Below are 18,676 nucleotides of genomic sequence, written 5' to 3'. Positions count from 1 at the left end.
GCGCTATTGGCCATGAGTTTAACGTTAATGAATCAACAACATATACTAAATAAGTTGTCTTTAAACAGAAATACCCATACAACAGTTTATATACTTACCAGTTGATGAAAACGTTGTGACCAGAAATTTGCCAGACACTAATCCTGTAGTTCCGCTGGGAGACATTATTCAGCAGTTGTTTGAGGTGCCCCCAGAGAACATAACTAACACATATAATGAAAACCAAACGCACATGTAGATGAGCAGGAGGACCTTTCTTACTAAGCTAACTTTTAGTAACAAGAGTCTCAGCCTGCTGACTAGAAAGCTGCTTGGCCAATTTAAAAATAGCTTGCTAACTCCACAAAGAGGGCCAGAGGCATTTTGGGACAAGTCCAGGAAAGATCTCTATAGAGTATATTGCTCTATACTGCAATGTCCTGTCTCTTCAAATAGACCCGAGGGGAACCATGCTGTCCAATACAAAAAATAGATCACAAACCAGTTCGTTTTCTTACATGCACATATGTATTTTGTGGGTATTTTGTATAGGAAAAAAACATCTAGAGGGAAATACAACAAAATGTTAATATTATCTCTGAGAGCTGTTATTTTTTTCACTGACAAAATGCTTAATGACATATAGAAGCAAGAAAGAAAAAATTCGAGAAAGTAGAATATGCTATCTCAGGCCCCATTGCCCCAGAATGGCTACTGAATACCTGAAAAGTGGCTAATTCAAATGGAAATGTGCCGTTAAGTGTAAAATATTCACTGGATTTTGAAGACTTATTACAAAAAAGAATACAGAACATCTCAGTAACTTTTTTCATTAATAACTCTTTATGATTACATATTGAAATGATATTTAGATATATTTGGCTAAATAAATTAAAATTAATTTTACCCACTTTTTACATTTCAAATGTGGCTACTAGAAAATTTTAAATTACATATGTGGTTCACATCATACTTCTATTGGACGCTGAGTTTCTAGTGGAAAACTGGACTCAAATTTTAAAGTTGGCTTTAGCCCGTCAGTCTCAGGTAACAGGGCAAAATTCACAACAAAACAAAATAAAAAAGTATGGTATCTGTGGCACAGACTGAGACCCACCCTCTATATCCAGCTAAAGAACTACATTTACCCCGAGGGTAGACGTGCAACTAAATTCTGGTCTACGAGATGTAACTGGAAGTGCTGTGTGTGTGACTTCCAGGAAGTCACCTTAAATTAGAGGTGGCTTGTAAGTCTTTCTCCCTTTTCCTCCTCCATCCTTACTGCCTGGAATGTGAATACAATGGCTGATGCTTTAGCAGCCATCTTGGACAATGAGTTTGAAGATCACAATTTAGACACCATGGCAGGGTGGTGAATTACAAAGATTCCTGACCTACCTCCAAATTTCTACTTCAGAGAGAAATAACCTTCTATGGTGTTTAAGCTGCTGTTATTTTGGGATTTTCCATTACACAGCCTGATTGGAAACTGACCTTTGAGTTATTCTGGATGGATTCTACCAGCAAAGACAGCTTCTTCTGCAGCTCCTGCAAGTCCTTTGAGGTACTCGGGGGCTCCTCTTTTGTCATCCTGAAACCCACTCCGGTCTCTTTAGGGATTAATGCTTCTACCATTAAGCTGTCCAGGGCAGGGCGCAGTCGAATCTCATGTCACCCAGTCTCTTGCTGTCACTGGGGAAACAAAAAGTACCTTGAACCATTAGTAGTATTCACCCAGCTAGTTCAACAAAAGCTTCTACTATCCTTACACATTAGATGGAGGGTGGCTTGGCAATATCTATCAGAATTTCTAAGTGCACACGACTTTATCCAACAACTTATTTTCCAGGAATCTGAAGGAAATAATCAAATAGGTATATCAAAACATACAAAAAGGATGTGCAATTCTATGTATAGTATATAATAAACAGCAAAACACTGGAAAGAAGCTAACAGTCTATTAGTAGGAAATTGGTTAAATAATGATGAATTCATAAAATGGAGTATCACATAGTCATTAAAATGATAATGTGGACATCTAGTGACATGAACATATCCATGATAAGTGAAAAAAATTATAAGATATCCCATATGGTTACATAAATATATGTATTTTATGTTTATATTCCATAGTAAAAGACCTAGAAGGATATATATAGATCATTTAATACCAAAATGTTAATGGTATTATCTCTGGGGAATTACGTTAATTTTTTTAGCCTGACAAACTGCTGCAAAGAATATAGTAGAAAGCTGAATACACCATTTCAAGTCCCATTGCCTTTTTTCCCCCCGGAAAACCTTTCTTAAACAGTGATGGTGGCCAATTTCTTTATTTACTACCCCACACTAAACAGGTTGGCTTCCAACCACATAAATCATTCTCTATTTACTTGTAAGTCTCCACTTAATGCATGAGGTGTCTCAAGGGCAGACTAAGCCACAGTTATACTCTGTGACTCAACAGCCTTTAATTTCCAGGACTGTCCTAAGTTCATGTCAAAAACCAATTTGTTCAATATTTTTTAACCCCTGTTGGATTTTCATATAAACAAATATATCGTTCTTGTTTTATATTTCCCAGTACAACTAACTGTAGGGTTGGACACAATTTCTCCCTTAGAAATGACCTCCTGACTACTGATAGTAAAAAAGCCTCAGAGATCCTGTCACAGTGGCCAAAATTAACTGAGTGATGCTGACATCTGTTTACCATGTTGACTATACCACATGGTAATTATGTGAGTTAAGGGGGAGGAGTTACTTTACTAACACCTATAGGGTCTAGAATGCAGATTAAAGTACATTTTCATCACCCCAGCTAGAGAGCCTCTGCTACAACCCCCTTTGTCAAACAGGAACCCTTTGGACAGGAAAGAACTAACCCCTCCACAGCCATATTCTGTCTTTGAAGCTGCAGCTGGCACAGATCTTGGATTTGGGATGTTCCCAGGATGTAGCTCCCCTAATCTCATCTCTGCAGCAGGCAGATACAAGCCCAGCTCCCCTTACAGGTCTCCAGAGGCCTAGGGAACCCAAAGGCCACCCAGACCGGTTTGGAGAGTCTGATGGGAACGAACCTGGGTAGAATGCCATGGGCCACAGCCGTCAAATACATCCACCTGCCTACCAATCCCCAGACCCCCTAGTCACTCGCTCTACAGAGGGGTCTCCCCAGGAACTGAGAAGTCTCTGGAGGGGAGGCGGCAATCCCTTAAACCCCGCGCGGCCCGCAAGATCCCCGCCTTCTCCGCTCCCTCCAGGCTGACCCCCGAGATCACTGGCCAACCCGCCGCTCCTGGGGCTAACCGTCACCCCGAGCGTTCCTGCTGGAAGGGAGAGGGGGCGCAACACTTGTTGGGGGAAAGGAATGCTGGGCGGCTCGGGCCTACCCAGGCCGCCCCCTCCCCATCTCCTTCCAGTCTCTCGGCCTTCGAAAACGCGAGGGGGAGCCTCCAGACGCCCAGCTTCTAGGGATCCATGGGCAGAGGGGAAGAGGAAGGGAGGCAGGTGGAGAGGGGGTTCCGCGCACGGGAGCGCACGGAGGCTGAGAAAGGGGCGTTCACGCGGGATTGGAGTCATTAATTTGGGGAGAAGAGTCCACCTTTGTTACTTGGAGCGCCCCACTCTGCAGTGAAGGGGGTTCCCTCGGTATATATAGAAGAGAGACCTGTGGGAAGGAGGGTACCCATTTTCATTAATCCTGGGGAGAGGGTTTGGAGACTCCCCCGCCAGGTTTTCCAAGAAGGGTCAGGGTCTCGGGGGTGGGATGGGGCTGGTAACCCTTTTACCAAATCTAGTGGTGGGTGTGAGGGTGTGTGAGCGCGTGCGTGCGTGCGCTCCCAGCCCGTCTTGGGAGCTCGAAGGGTTAAGACTTCCCTTTATACTAAACTGCGGACAGAGGGCCACAGCGCAAGACACCCATTGCTTGCTCAACCCACGCCCAGCGCCCCTCCATTTGCCCCTCCCCGTGAGGGGGTCTAGCCAGCCCGGGCATGCTGTACCCAAGCATCCAAGCTGCGAGCTCTCACCGGTCCTGGCTGCCGCGCTGACCAGGGTCGACAGGCGGAGAAGAGGGAGGCGGGGGGAGGAGGAAGAGGAGAAGGGAAGAACTCTCGTGGGCAGGGGCGGGAGCGGGACCCTGTTTCCTGCCCCGCCCAGGCTGCCGCCTTCCCCCGCCCCCGCCCCCCCCCTTCCTTCGCCCCGCCCCTTCCTCCGCCCCTCGCCTGCTCGCGTCTCCGACAGCGGGGCTGGGTTCGGCTCTCCCCGCCCGCGGCTGGAGGGAGCCCGCGAGGGCGCAGGGAGGCCTCTGGCCGCGCGCTCCGTGAAGCGCGCTCTCTACCCGCCCCCCGCCCCGCCCCGGCATTTTGGAGCCACCCTGACAGGCCCTGAATAGTTTACAGATGAGGAAACTGAGGCCCGTCCTATACCCTTGGCTTGAAGTGAGAGTGCCCAGGCCACCGCCGAGACAGGTGGACTGGCCTCTGAGCATGGGATTGCGCAGCGCCTTAGGGCTTCCCCTGCCTAAATACCTACACCTGAACCACCTCTTTTGGAAGCGTTCCTGGAGCCCAGGACACCCAAGGATGAGGTACGGCCTTGACCGGCAGGTTTTAGCCATTACTTCTCGCGCAGATATCATGAGCCAGCGAGACTCTTAAATATGGGTGAGGTTATTTTCTCCATTTTTTATAATTGAAAAAGTCTAAACCCAAGCCCCTCAGTTCCATGTCAGAGCCGGACACATGTTCCCTGGCCCCAAATCCGGCCCATAGAGTAGGGTTTCTCAGTGGCAGCGCTATTGACATTTTGGGCGGGAAAATTTTGTTTTCAGGGGATGGCCCTGTGTTTTGTAGAATGTTTAGCAGCGTCCCTGACTTCGACCCACTAGATGCCAGTAGTCATCCCCTTCCTCCCAGTTGTGACAACCAAAAATGTCCCCAAACACTGCCAAATGTCCTGTGAGGGGGCACAATCTTCCTGTTAAGAACCACTGTCCCTGTTAAGAACCATAGGGGTGCCTGGGTAGCGCAGTTGGTTAAGCAGCTGCCTTTGGCTCTGGTAGTGATCCCAGGGTTCTGGGATCAAGCCCCGCCTCTGGCTCCCTGCTTGGGGGGGGAGGGTCTGCTTCTTCCTCTCCCTTTCCCCCTCCCCGCGCACGCTCTCTCTCTCAAATAAATAAATCTTATATATAATATATATATATATACTGTCATAGAGCTACTGGTAAAGACGATGGCCTGGGGGCGGGGGCGTCCCGGGGTCCCAACAGTCCTGGGCCCTGATCTCAGGGCTGACTTTTACTGTGACCTCGGGTGAGTTAACGCTCCGGGCCTGGGTTTCATCTGTAAAATGACAGGCCTGAGCATTGGCCTGCTACTGCATAGTTCTCAGGTATTTTCCATCCAAGGACCTCGGTGGACCTACCTTTCCTCTGTGACCTACGTCCATAGCAGCCTGGGAAACAGTCACGGGGTTTTAGTGAGGACCGATGCAAATATAGCTGTAAAGAAGTTAGTATCTAGGGCGCCTGGGTGGCTCAGTCGTTAAGTGTCTGCCTTCAGCTCAGGTCATGATCCCAGGGTCCTGGGATCGAGCCTCGCATCGGGCTCCCTGCTCCGCGGGAGGCCTGCTTCTCCCTCTCCCACTCCCCTTGCTTGTGTTCCCTCTCTCGCTGTGTCTCTCTCTCTCAAATAAATAAATAAAATCTTAAAAAAAAAAAAAAGTTAGTACCTATCTGGAGTATAGGAGGGACTCAAAAAGATTCGATGGTGCAGTCTTCTACCCACTAATACCTCTAGAATTAAACAGGCTGGTGGATAAAGAAATAAGCTTGGGGACAATAATAATAAAAAGAAGCTAAGGGATCCTGTCCAATTCCACAAGAGCCAACAAAAAAGGGGAGCTAATGGTGGAGATAGGACATGGACAGATAAATGCCCCTAAATTCTTAAGTTTCAGGCAGCCCTGTGTGGATTCATGCATTTTATTCTGCTGCAGTATGATGGGTGCCCCACCTAAAATGTTGTGGGGTTTTTTTTTCCCTTTAGAACAAAACACTACAACTGTCATTCCCTGGTAGGCATTGCTTTGGAAAGCTGAATTGGGGCCTTCCCCAGAATTTTTGTTCAAGGGTGCCATCTAGGGGTGCCTTTGTGAATTCTCTACTACTACCCCCCCCCCCCCCCCCCCCCCCCCCCCCCCCCCCCGTCATTGCAGGGACAGCCAGGTTTTGCTTTTTTCTTGTGTGTTGGCTGCCTTTTCCACCATATTATGGGTTCCCTGATGGCTGGGATCTTAGCTTTCTCCATATCATCAGGACTCGGCTCATGACGACCATTGATGGCTCAATAAAATAAAGCTATGTGCAGCCTCTTCTGTGCTTTTCAAAGGTTACTTACTCTGGCTAAGCAACCATTTCAGGTCTTAGGAAAGACCTACCAGGAGCACTGGGCTCTGAATAAGAAATGTGTGAAAATTTCCCAGCAACACATTGAGACCCTAAGCTGTTAATATCACAGAGAGGGAGAACACCCAGATTCTAGCTGACCTCTTCTCCCCAAATTGCCAGACTTAGCAAATTAAAATCCAGGACACCCAGTTAAAGTGAAGATAACTTTTTTAATGTAAGTATGTCCCAAATATTCAATACTCACACTAAAAAATTATTTGTTGTTTACCTGAAATTCTAATTTTACTGGGCATCCTGTGTTTTATCTGGCAACCCTGTGTACTTGGAATTGAGGGATTGAGGGACTTGAAGCCTGCATCCATCTTGGGAATTATCAAACAGAAAGTTAAGTCAGACAATTCTGGTGCAGATGAAGTGGCCAGGGGTTGGATTGGGGCTGGGAGGGGGAGGGCATGGCATTTTCATTCTCCTTAGTAGATATTTTATTTATTTTCTATCTTTCTTCAGACCATATGTAGGTTTTTGGTTAAAGCTGGGGAGCAGATTCCATAGTCAGGCTCAAATCCCAACTTTGCTACCAACCTAGCTGAGTGACTATGGCAGGTTACTTAACCTCTCTGTGTCTCAGTTTCTTCAGTTATAAAACTTGAGATAATAATTGTATTTATTTTCTGGGTTGTTTAGTGGATTTAGAAATGATGCTCATTAAATGCTTAGCACAGTACCATATAGCTCAATACGTGAAAGCCATAATCATTGTTTTGATATTTTTGAACACAGGTAGACTTAAAGTACACTAACTTTCAGATGGAGACATGTCTCCTACTCACCCATGGGGTCATGAGCCTCATTAGCATCCTACCAGTCTCTTTCTACTTACTCACTTTGTTGAGTTACAGCTGCTGGTTTTTGTGGGACATTGGGTTTCATGCCGCATTATAGGAGGCCTGGTAATAACCCCATTTCTGTCTAAACCCAAGTTTCAAACCCTGTCACTAATTCATTTATTCCAGATACTATTTGAAACTGTATATAGTATGGTGTCTAAATGTGGTATATGTCTGATTGGATAGGAGCTCCCAAATGTGGGGTGACGATCAGGTGGAAGCTGGTGGCACAGGAGTTGAAAGGATTTCCCTGAGGCAGAACAAAGGAGACAGAAGTTTATTGAATAGACCACAAGGGAGGGATGGGTGGGAGTGCAGCAGAAGCAGCGGGTGGGGGCTGTTTTTAAAGGCAAAGGTAGGGAGGTGTGGGAACATACAGAATTCTCCCCTTTTTGGTAACAGTGCCTGGTTGTAAGTAGCCCATTGGTTAGTTAGGGCCTATGGATATTTTGAGGTGGGTCATCTGATGGGCCTGTCTGTATTCAGCCAGGGGGTCGCTGTGGGCCCTGCCTACATTCCATTGCTCAAGCCTGTTTGCCTAAAAGCAGCCCCTACCTATATGCCTGATGATAGTACAAATATAAGAGATGAGCAACCACAAGGTTATTTTGAAAGTATGGAGTGCCCAACTTTGAGGAAGAAGTAAGAAAAAGGAGCAAGGGAAGTACTTGGTGCCATGCAGTGCTCATGGTAGGATCTCAGAAATGTTTGTGTTCAGGGCAGGTCCTTTGTGGAAAGAGCACTGGACTCGGGTCATGAGGACGGGCTTCGACTTGGACCCGTGTTTCTTAGGAGTCGCCTCAACTTGAGAAAGTTATGTATCTTGCTCGGTTTTTATTTTCTCATCCACAAAATGGGAACAACATGGAGTTTGGGGGGGAAATTGAATAAAATAACAGATATGCAAGCATGGCACCCCAAAAGAGCTCAGTAAGTCTAGCTTGGTTTTGAGAGAACTTTGAAGGCGACCAAGTAACACGTGCTTTGAATAATTGGGCAGCAGCTAATATTGTAACCAGTAAGTACAAATGTGTGCGAGTGTGTGTGTGTTTCTGCATTTATAATAAGGATTACATTAGCCACAACATCTATAGAGTGCCTCTTGTATCGGGTCACCAAGCCATCCCACTTTGCCTAGGACTGAGGGGGTTCCCAGGATGCAGGACTTAAACTGTTAAAACCCAGACAATCCCAGGCAAACTGGGACGAGTTGGTCGTCCGCCCCCCCCCCCCCCCCGGCGGTGTGCAAATTGCTTTACAGACATTATCTCATTAAACCTTTAAACCTACCCTATGAGGTGGGTACTCACATTGTTGCCATTTTACATTTAAAAAGGACACTTAGAGAGATTAAGCAACTTGCTCGAGCCACTTAGCTAATTAATGGGAAGGGCGGGATCTGAACCCAGCTGTGTCCACCCCAAGACTTTAACCACCATGCTATTTGCATTTAGACTTCACCAAAGGCACAGTCTTTCATTGCCACTCACCTCCACATTCCCGGATCATTGCTAACACCCTCCCATCTCCCCTTCTGTCATCAACGATTTCTGCTGCCCAGCCAGGCCTCCAGCAAAGGAAGACACCAGCTGAGTCAAGCCCAGTCTTGTATCTGGGCACAGCTGAGGCCCCTCCTTCCTTAGCAACAGACGCTGAATCCTGGTTACGGGCCCCAGGGCCTAGGTGCAAGCAAGCACCTACAATGTTAAAACAGCCCAGAGAAGAGGAGAGAGAAGATCTCAGGCTGCCAGGGTATTGTTTAGCGGGGTGTTTCCTCCCTCTTCTCTGTATTAATATGTAACTATGCTTCAGTTTTTCCTCTCTTGGAGCTGCTCAGTGGAAGGGAAGACTGGCCAGACCAGGAGGTGCTGGAAAAACAGCAGAAAAGCCCAGCAGAACCCCAATGCTGTCCCTTTATTCTCTAGCTTCCCTTTCTTTCTTCTTCTACCAGGGAACTCCCCGGGGGCCGAAGTCTATGACCTCAGAGAAGCAGCCCTGTGAACAGAGTTTTCAGAACATTTAGAAAGTTCCATCTTCTGTGTCATCCCCATTATGCTCTAAGGAAGTGTGAATTTCAGAGCCACTAGTAGGAGAGGATCGTCCCCGGAGAAACTGAGAGCTCTTTATTCATTTTGTAATAGGTCAATTAGAATGGACAACATGAGTGACATGGGTTGCTCATCTCAGAAGGTAGGTGTGAATTTTAAGGTGTATTTCTTTCTTTTTTTTTTTTAACCTGTATTTTCAACATGTAGGGAATTGGGGGGTGGGGGAAGGACGCTTCAATGATAGACTGCCATTTCAGATCCCCTTGACTGAGCAAGTGTGTTTACCACCTTTTTTGTGTGTCCTTTGAAATATGCTTTTTGCTGAATTAGGCTTTTGAACATCCTCAGGTTTTGCTGTGAAAATTTTAGGAGTAGACACCTGTTGTTCCTTTCCCTTACCTTCCAAGGCCATTAGATGTTCTGTTCCATCGAACAATTCTCAACACTGGGTGTACATCAGAATATCCTAGACAGCCTCTTGAAAACAGAGACTTAGCCTCACTTCCAAAGGTTCTGATCCAGAAGGGTTGGAGTGGGGTCCCCAAATCTGTATTTTTAACTAAGAATTGAGTAATCCTGTTACAGCAGGTCCTCAGGTGAGCATTTGGGAATGGCCTCTAAGAAGAATGTGCAAACAACATATGTAGTCAGAAATCAGCCCTCTGAAAGTAATAGTTCTGCCCGATCTAGGTGTCAGAATCTTGGTTTTAAAAGCCAAGATCCACTAGGTTGCTATACATTAAAGTGCCCAAAGGAGCATTTTAAATTGAAACTTTATGAAATTAAAGTGGATTTGTTGATAATGGCTGAATCCACTGAAATGAAATGAAAACTCCCTGCAGTTTACCGGAGAAAACACTTAAACATTAACATTTTTAACAAACCATTTTGTATACTGGGTAGTTCTTACAAAAATCACTGTCTCTTTCCCCTTGAAGATGCCACAGAGAATTCTTAGGTGGGTATGGTCAATCAAGAAAAGTATCTTTGTTCTGTTCCGGAATTGATTTCTAGATCTGCTGATCCTGTGTGTATCCCACGTTTTCCTGTCCCATGCACTGAGATGTTTTTTGCTCTCAGCATATTTATGGTTCTGTGTGTATAAGTCTTAGTCTGTGCCTATAAACTAGCTCAAATTTAATTTGTTCTTCAGAGGTTCTGCTCTATTATATTCCATAAAATTCTTAACGTTGGCTTTCTTGCAAAATGTTGTTTTCCTTTCTTTATTTTCCCAAGAATGGCTTATCTCTTTGTATGATGATTCAGCTGCCTCAGTGTCTGCCCCTTGGATGACCATCTCTCACTATGGAGGAGCATAAATATAATTCAATCTGGCTCAAACCCAAAAAGGAATCTCTGGGCTTAAGTAACTGAGAAGTCCAAATTGGAACCAGGAGTCCAGCTGATGTCATTGGGAGTCCATCTTTTTCGCCTTCTGGGAGTTATGCTTCCTTCTATGTTGGCTTTATCTTAAGGAGAGCTTTATTGCCACATCAGGCAAAGATGACTGTTAAGAGTGCCTCTTTCTTGGTAGGTCTGGTGAAAGTGTCAGGAAAGACTCTGATCAGCCCAGCTTAGGTCACAAGCCTGTCCCTGAACAATCACTGTGTCTAGGAGGATGGAGTACCCTGACTGACCAGACCTGTGTCACATGCCCTTTCCTGGAACCAGGGACTGGGATCAGCCTATTATACAGTACAGACAGAAATTGGAGAAAAGCCAGTTATGTCCCCTTAGGGCTGTGTTCTACTTGGTAGGAAGAGTAACTTCCCAATTGGTGTCAGGGCTGATGTCAGGTTTACTCCAACCACGAGCAGAAACATGAAGGCCAAGGCACCTCCTGAATAATGTTAACTTCCTCCTCGACTGCAAAAGGTCAGGGTTTGGGGGTTAGCTACTCATTACCACTTTTGTTGGTTACTTAAGATGTCCAAAATTTGCGGTGTTTGCTTGTTGCTTTTTTAATGAAGATTTTTATTTGAAACAGATTTAAAAGCTAGGCTAAGGGAAAGATTTCCACTGACCACAAAACCTTCTTGCTTGCAAAGACGAAAAACAGGCAGCCATAACTTATCAATCAGTATGTGTTATACATCTGGGGTCCTGAAGGAAATCATAAACATCTTCATAGTGCTGAAAGTGCTGTTGCCAGAATCTACCTCAGATGGTGTGATACCCACTTTGCATGGCCAGGTTCCTTTCAGTCTGATGCCAGAGTTCTCTCATTTTGTTCAACTGATCGGTGCAGATCTGATATTAATTTTTTTTAAGATTTTATTTTATTTGAGAGAGAGAACATGCACATATGTGCTTGCACATGAGTGGGGGGAGGGGCAGAGGTAGGGAATCTTCAAGCAGACTTCCCACTGAGCATGGAGCCTGACACAAGGCTTGATCTTACCACCCATGAAATCATGACCTGAGCCAAAACCAAGAGTCTTATACTCAACGGACTGAGCCACCCAGGTGCCCTCTGATATTAATTTCAGTAGCGAAAATCATCTTGGAGATAATTGATCAATTCTTAGATCCTTAAAATTGAGGTCAAGAGGAGAAAGAGTTATTTAAATCAACAAAGTGAATTCTTTAAGCTAAAAACAACAAGGTCTGTGGGTCTTTGTTTAAATTGAAGCCCAACCAACCCTATTTTTAATGAAGTTCTGTTGGTGAGTCTAATGTGCCACAATTTTTGAGAATAACTGGATTAGGCCATTAGACCAGTGGGCCTGTTGTATGTTTTTAAAGATCTCAGGCTTGCATCTTTGTTTATGAGCTTGCATGTCTTCATTTAATTTTAAGATCAGCACCTTCCTAAAGTAACTTGTCATATTAGTGATACTTGCTATTCCCAATGTGTTGGGATGCAGAGTCATGTGTATTTAAAAGCACCTCTGTGTGGCTAGGATGTGTTACCTATATTCTCTGAGCTTTAGTTTCTTCAGGTTGAATGTGGGTATAAAAAACTGTCATAAGGCTGTACAGTGCCTAGAACAAAATAATTCAGAATAATGGTAGTGGTGTTGTTGTTGTTATTATTGTCACTATTTTCTGAGGTTGAGTCATCGGTGAGCAGTTGGTTAGGACATGAGGGTGGCTAACATCTGCTTCATATACCCCCTATCTGCGACCCCCTGCCAGTTACCCTGCATGACATAATTTGCTGACTCAAGTAAATCAAATCAATCCAGTAATGTCTCGTCTTACAGAGTTCAGTCCAAAGTCATTGCCTAAAGTGAAAAATCATGGACAGTCAAAAGTGCCCTTGAAAATCCCTTAAACCATCTTTAAAGTGCTGTGTAGAGACACCTCTCAGTAAGTCCAGCCTTGCAGTTTTCCTCTATGTTGGGACCCATTGCACTTTCTCCATCACAGCCCCACGTAAGTAGTGATCATGCACGTAGGGGCTGGGTCCTAGGACAGAAACACACACGGAATTGCTCAACACTGCAGTCACTTTCAGCTCTGCTCAGGAGAGGTGCTTGGGAACTGAGACTGGCCACTGGAGCCACACGTTCACCCCTACCTGAGGGTCACCCCTAAGTGCACATTCACTGAATGGATTGGTGGACTTAGATACCCACACCGTGTAAGTGATATTTTTTTTCTTTTCACAGGAAGTGCAGAAAGTTGCTCATGCATGTGTTAAACACACAGATAGTACAATGCCCCTATGTAAGCCAATTTCTATTTGGAATTGTGTATTTGGTGAAATGCAACAGTCCATTTTTTAAAGTTAGCCCCTTGAATCATGACCCAGGATAGGGTAACTTGGGGTCTCCCCAGGGGAAAAATATATGTTAATTTACTCATAGAGGGGTAGCCAAGGAGAAAACACTGGAGGAGAGACAGACTGCTAATTTAAAAAATGAAACCTACGCCATGGATGGTTGGGAGTGAGAAGGGTATTTAGTGGGCAGAACTCTGTAACCTAACCCCTTTCTTGGGGATCTTTTTACTCCATGCCAACCTAGAGGTTTGGAAATCTTGCCTAATTCCTAAAGAGTGGCTTTGTTCCCATTTCTTACAGATCACCAAGAGTGACTCAATACATCACATGAGCCACTCCCAGACACGGCCAGAGCTGCCCCCTCTGCCTGCTTCTGCTAAAGAGGAACCATCTGAACTCTATCAGGTATGTTCACCTGGCTACTGCTCTTCTGCTGGTACTCCCCGGAGGCAGGGAGACAGTAAGACTTGACAAGTGCGATCAATGGCGCTTTGGTCACTTCTGCTACCAGAAAAGTCTCCAGCTGTGTGGGGGAAAAAAAGCTATCCAGTAGCACAAAGGTGAGTTAGGATCCAGCCTTCTCCCTCCCCTGCTGTGTTGTTGAACCTTTCTGAACTTCTGCATCTTCCATTATTTCTACACTATAGCCATGTCCATAAAGAATAAAGACAATAGAAGTAAATTACCTGACTCACAAATATACCGTTTATTGAAAGCCAGCTGTTGTCCTTGACGTCAGAAATCATGCTCACAGGGGACAGAGAAGTGCAACTGGTGACCATCCAAGAAGCATTTTCCTGAGTTTGTAGAAGGTAGAAACAGCGTAAGGCATGCAGGACTCCCTGAGTGTCCATGTGAGTGGAGCTTAAGCTACTCCAGAGGTGTCTTCCCCCATGTCATACTCCTCTGTGTTTCTTCCCTTGTAGACGGTCATGTCGCACAGCTTTTATCCCCCCTTGATGCAACGCACATCGTGGACCCTGGCTGCACCCTTCAAAGAGCAGCACCACTACCGTGGCCCCAGCGACTCCATTGCCAACAATTACTCCTTGATGGCCCAGGACCTGAAGCTGAAGGACCTGCTGAAGGTTTACCAGCCAGTCACCATCAGTGTCCCTAGGGAAAAGATGGTTCAGGGGCTGCCATTAGGTATTTGTAGCAATGTGCCATAGCAGCTCAGAATGGGGTGTTGGGTGGGATTTTTAGTCCTGGGTTCTAGTTCTGGCTCCTTTGCTTGCTGCAGCCAACCTTGGATAACCTCATAGAGTCTCAGTTTCCTCATCCATGAAACAAGAATGATTGTAATAGCTAACATTATATTTACCATATGCCGTATCCCTTATGTTTATCACACACCAAACACTTGTGTTATTAATTGCTGCATAACAAATTACCCCCAAAACTTAACGGTTTAAAACAACCAGTATTTATTGTCTCACGGTTTCTATGAGGCAAGAATCTGGGCATGGCTTACCTGAATGGTTCTGGCTCAGGGTCTCTCACAAGGGTGCAGTCAAGGTGTCAGCCAGAACCACAGTCACCTACAGGCACCCAGGGAAGGATCCTCTTCCATGACCACTCAGGTCCTCAAGTCCTTGGTGGCTGTTGGCCACAGACATCAGTTTCCTGCCACATGGGCCTTTCGATGGGGCAGCTCACAACATGGCTTCTGGCTTCCCTCACAGGGAACAAGGGAGAGAGCAAGAGAGAGAAGAGAGCCAAAAAGACAGATACCAGAGTCTTTTGGGAACTTAATTTTGGAAGTGACATCCTACCGCTTTTGCTGTATTCTATTTGTTAGAAGTGAGTCACTAGGTCTAGCCCACATGCACAAGAGCATGATACCAGGAAGTGAGGAATCACTGGGGGGCATCTTGGAAGCTGCTTACCACAGTACTTTATATGTATTAATTTATTTAATCCTGCTGGGTACACTTAAATCTGCTATCCTTCAGTAATTCTTAACTACAACGTGTGTTGGAGCCTCTTCATCTGCCCTCTGTCTCAAACTTATTTTTATATTTTTCATTTTTCTCTCTGTGCTGTGTCTGGGTGAGTTCCTCAGATGTATCTTCTAATTCACTAACTGGCTCTTCAACTCCGTTGGGCCTTGAGTTTATCACGTCTAATGAATGGGTTTTTTTTATTTTCATGATGATATCTTTACATTTTCAGATTTTCTAATTGGTTCTACTCATGAGTGTCACCTCTGCCAATTTCTCATTTTACTCTTGTAGGCATAGCTCTTTCAATATTCCTGGGAGGATCTTAAACATTTATTTTGGAGCAATGTTTGTAATGCTGTACTGTTTTCACTTTGTGAATCTATCCCTTGATTGTTGAGTTTATTAGCTATCTTTCTTAGTATTTATTTTTCTCATATGTTCTGGGATTTTAGTTTGCAGGCTTGCGTTGAGAGTTTTTTCCCTTCTTGGTACATGCTTCCCCCCGCCATTGTTTTTATTGAGGTGTGATTCACGTACAATAAGATGCATAGATCTTAGGTGTTCAGTTCAGTGAGTATTGATAATTGTTTAAACATATAGCCACCACCTAAACAGGATATGGGGCATTTCCATCACTAGAGAAAGTTCTCTTGTTCTCATTGCCAATGAGTTCTCTCTCCTACCCAATACCATCCCACTCCAGTGTAACCACTTTCTGATTTTTGTCACCATAGATTAGTTTTGCTTGTTTTCACTTAGAAATGTAATCAGTTTGTATCCTTTTGACACATCCTTCTTAATCTGACTTTTTTGTTCTTATGCTTCATCTGTCCTCTTAGGACCTCAAACTAGCACCAGACCTTATGTTGGTGGTTTAGAACTCCCATCCTAAGGTGATATTTAGATCTTGTAGATGTGGTCCCTGAGCTGTATGAAGCTCGGCCTCGTTCTTATCAGTCTTTCGCTGTTGTCTCTGGCTTCCTTATGAATTGAGGATCCCTGTGCTTTATCTGCTGTGTCTTCATAGGTAAGACAGTCCTGGCTTTATGCTGTGAGCCTAGCGCCAGTCCCCTACAATTATAGAGTGTTTCTGGCTTCTCTTACTCCCCCAGGTATCAAATACCTAACTACTCCCTGCTCTTGGCACAGAAGCCAAGTTTATAACTTTTACTTCATATTCTGTGCATTTTTGGTCCACATAGAAAACATCTTGTTGAATATTGTAATGTCTTTTTGATTTTTAAAGAGTCTGTTTTTGTTGTATTTGGAATAGGAGGAGCTCAAAGTATGAATTCAGAATACATCTAGATTAGGAGTCTTCAGTTCTCTCTGATTCTGTCAAAATGTCAATTTAATATTATGTCTTTAACACTTTTCTGTTGTTAATTGTTTTAGGCTAAAGACTTAAGCAAGTTACAGTATCTAGTTAAAGTTTACTAATATAGTTTTTATATCATTTACTGAATTCATTCATAGTTACCTTGTATTTACTGCAAATGATATTGGTTTCTCTATTTGTAATAATCAGGTAGTATTTCCTTTAAAATAAATATACTAAGTTTAAAAGTTTGCACCTATTTAAAGGAAAACATTGAACAGTAAGTTCCAATGTTTAGAAAATAGGGCATATAGGATTAGTGAGTGAATCAAGTAGGCAGTTATTAATACTTGTCAGTTGTATGAATGAATGGAAGGTATGTGCAGCCCCATTTCACACTGGGGGAAGCTGAGGCCTGGAGTGTTGAAATTACTTCTTCAGAGTCACACAGATGTTTAGTGGTGTATGTGGGACCAGATGGCCCATCTCCTGCCTCATCCCACTGCGCCAAGTCTACTCCTCTTAGTATGCTCTGGGACTGTCCTGAGAGCATGTCCCTATGGACAAAGGTTGGCCCAAGGCTACTGGCCATCTCTGATGTATTTCTTCTCCACTGTTCTAGCAGCTAACTATTCTTCAGAACCCAACAAGAAGAAAAGAAAGTTCTCCCCTAGAGACAAAGAGGATCCCACCAGGTAAGTGTCCTTGTGGGTGTTGGGGATTGCAGGACACCAAGCTGAACTACAGAAGTCTGTGGTCTCATTAAAACCATGCTCTGCATCTTGATTTCAGAGCATTCTCATACTCCAAGTAATTAATGTTTTTTTTTCATCAGTCCCTTTAACCCAATTTTTTAAGGCTCTGAATAAAACTAAACCAACTGAGCAAAACCAGTTCTAGCATACCTATGGGTGTTCCATGGTTAGAGGTTGTCATTGAAGGACCCATGCTAGTAGATGACACAGAGGAGAGGGGCTTCCACTGCACAGCAACACTCAGCAGCTTGAAGACAGTAGACCTGACACAGAGCACCTTTGCAGAGAACCAAGGGCTGAGCTGTGCCTACTTTTCAGGACCAAGCTGGCCTGCAATATCTCAATCTCATCACCCATAAAGAAGGAGGTGGTGACATCTTCGACCCTTCCAGGAAGCAGGCCAATGAGTCCAGAAGAACAGATTGGTGTGATGTTACAGCAGGAGATGGAAATAGAAGGTAAAGAAACCCAACCATCTGAATCAGACTTAGAGGTACGTTCTTATTGCTTCCTTTCTCTCAATTTGCTGAATATTCTTGGCATCTCAGTGATTTTAAACTCGGGGAGAACAGAATCACCCAGGGAATGTTTTAAAAATACCAAAGTCCAGACCCCATAACAGACTACTGAATAATGGTCTGTGTGTGTTTGTGTGTGTGTGTGAATTATTTTAGTAAGTCTTAGAAACCTTTGGGTCCTCTTAGTACATAGGTTGCAAAATGCTCACCCATAAGCTAGGGTTGCCAGATTTTGAAAAACAAAACAAAAAAACAGGCTACCTAGTTAAACTGGAATTTTAGATATACAATGAATAATTTTTTTTTTTTTTTTTTAAAGATTTTATTTATTTATTTGACAGAGAGACATAGTGAGAGCAGGAACACAAGCAGGGGGAGTGGGAGAGGGAGAAGCAGGCTTCCCGCGGAGCAGGGAGCCCGATGTGGGACTCGATCCCAGGACCCTGGGATCATGACCTGAGCCGAAGGCAGACGCTTAACGACTGAGCCACCCAGGCGCCCTACAATGAATAATTTTTAAAATTATACTGAAATACTAAATGTATAAATATATCTCACTTCATCCTATATTTTATCTGGCAACTCTACCATAGGCTGAATTTGGCCTATAGATGTGTTTTGAAAATGAGGGAAATCTCACATAAGCTGGATTTCTAACCTCTTTTGAAAAAAAATTAAGATATTTGAAGCTGAGAAGTAGCTACTTCTGTTAGATGAAAAATACATTTTCCAGTTCATGAAAGTCTCCAGTATTCTGTATTATTTTCTTACATCCAGCCAACTTTCATTGATTAACTACCTGCTTGGTTCTAGGTAGACTTTTGAGTTTCTAACCTATTTTAAAAGAAAAGGAACAAAACTTTAGAGCAAATAGCTTATGAGTTTATAGTGTGTATAATAAAATGATTTATAATAAAAATCCTAGTGACTGAGTATGTGCTATTGGCAAAATTCCATACTAAACCCTCTAAATGCTTGACCCCATTCAAGATCTGGGAACTATGATTATTCCTGTTGTCCAGGTGTGGAAATTGGGGTGAGGTCTGATTAAGCAACTTGCCCAGGGTTACATAGTCATTAAGAGGC

At 44.1% G+C, this 18,676-nt stretch overlaps 2 protein-coding genes across 10 annotated transcripts in view; one reads left to right on the top strand and one right to left on the bottom strand.

Annotated features, from left to right (window-relative positions):
* LDAF1 (lipid droplet assembly factor 1) overlaps positions 1-4,154 on the bottom strand; it is a 31,878-nt gene extending 27,724 nt beyond the window's left edge. For 7 of the 9 annotated variants that reach the window (XM_064592776.1, XM_064592779.1, XM_064592772.1 and 4 more), the window contains exons 1-2: positions 4,011-4,154; positions 1,474-1,671 (exon numbers count right to left, since the gene is read on the bottom strand). In XM_064592776.1, the coding sequence (XP_064448846.1) occupies positions 1,474-1,614 (141 nt within the window). In that variant the 5' untranslated portion in view covers positions 1,615-1,671; positions 4,011-4,154. Of the gene's footprint in view, positions 1-1,473; positions 1,691-3,983 lie in introns of all 9 variants that reach the window. The other 2 variants (XM_064592774.1, XM_064592773.1) reach the window with 2 other exon arrangements.
* Positions 4,155-9,231: 5,077 nt separating this feature from the next.
* The window catches only part of DNAH3 (dynein axonemal heavy chain 3), a 166,621-nt gene continuing 157,176 nt past the window's right edge, over positions 9,232-18,676 (top strand). Inside the window, exons 1-5 of the mRNA XM_064592765.1 lie at positions 9,232-9,468; positions 13,354-13,458; positions 13,980-14,202; positions 16,940-17,012; positions 17,391-17,565. Coding sequence (XP_064448835.1) covers positions 9,430-9,468; positions 13,354-13,458; positions 13,980-14,202; positions 16,940-17,012; positions 17,391-17,565 — 615 coding nt within the window. The 5' untranslated portion in view covers positions 9,232-9,429. The remainder of the gene's footprint in view (positions 9,469-13,353; positions 13,459-13,979; positions 14,203-16,939; positions 17,013-17,390; positions 17,566-18,676) is intronic.

This window comes from Mirounga angustirostris, unplaced genomic scaffold (genome assembly GCF_029215605.1).
Source record: "Mirounga angustirostris isolate CCGP_5_RB_7025 unplaced genomic scaffold, mMirAng1.0.hap1 SCAF_5, whole genome shotgun sequence".
In the NCBI taxonomy this organism is placed as follows: domain Eukaryota; kingdom Metazoa; phylum Chordata; class Mammalia; order Carnivora; family Phocidae; genus Mirounga; species Mirounga angustirostris.
This window is presented reverse-complemented; position numbering and strand designations above follow the sequence as displayed.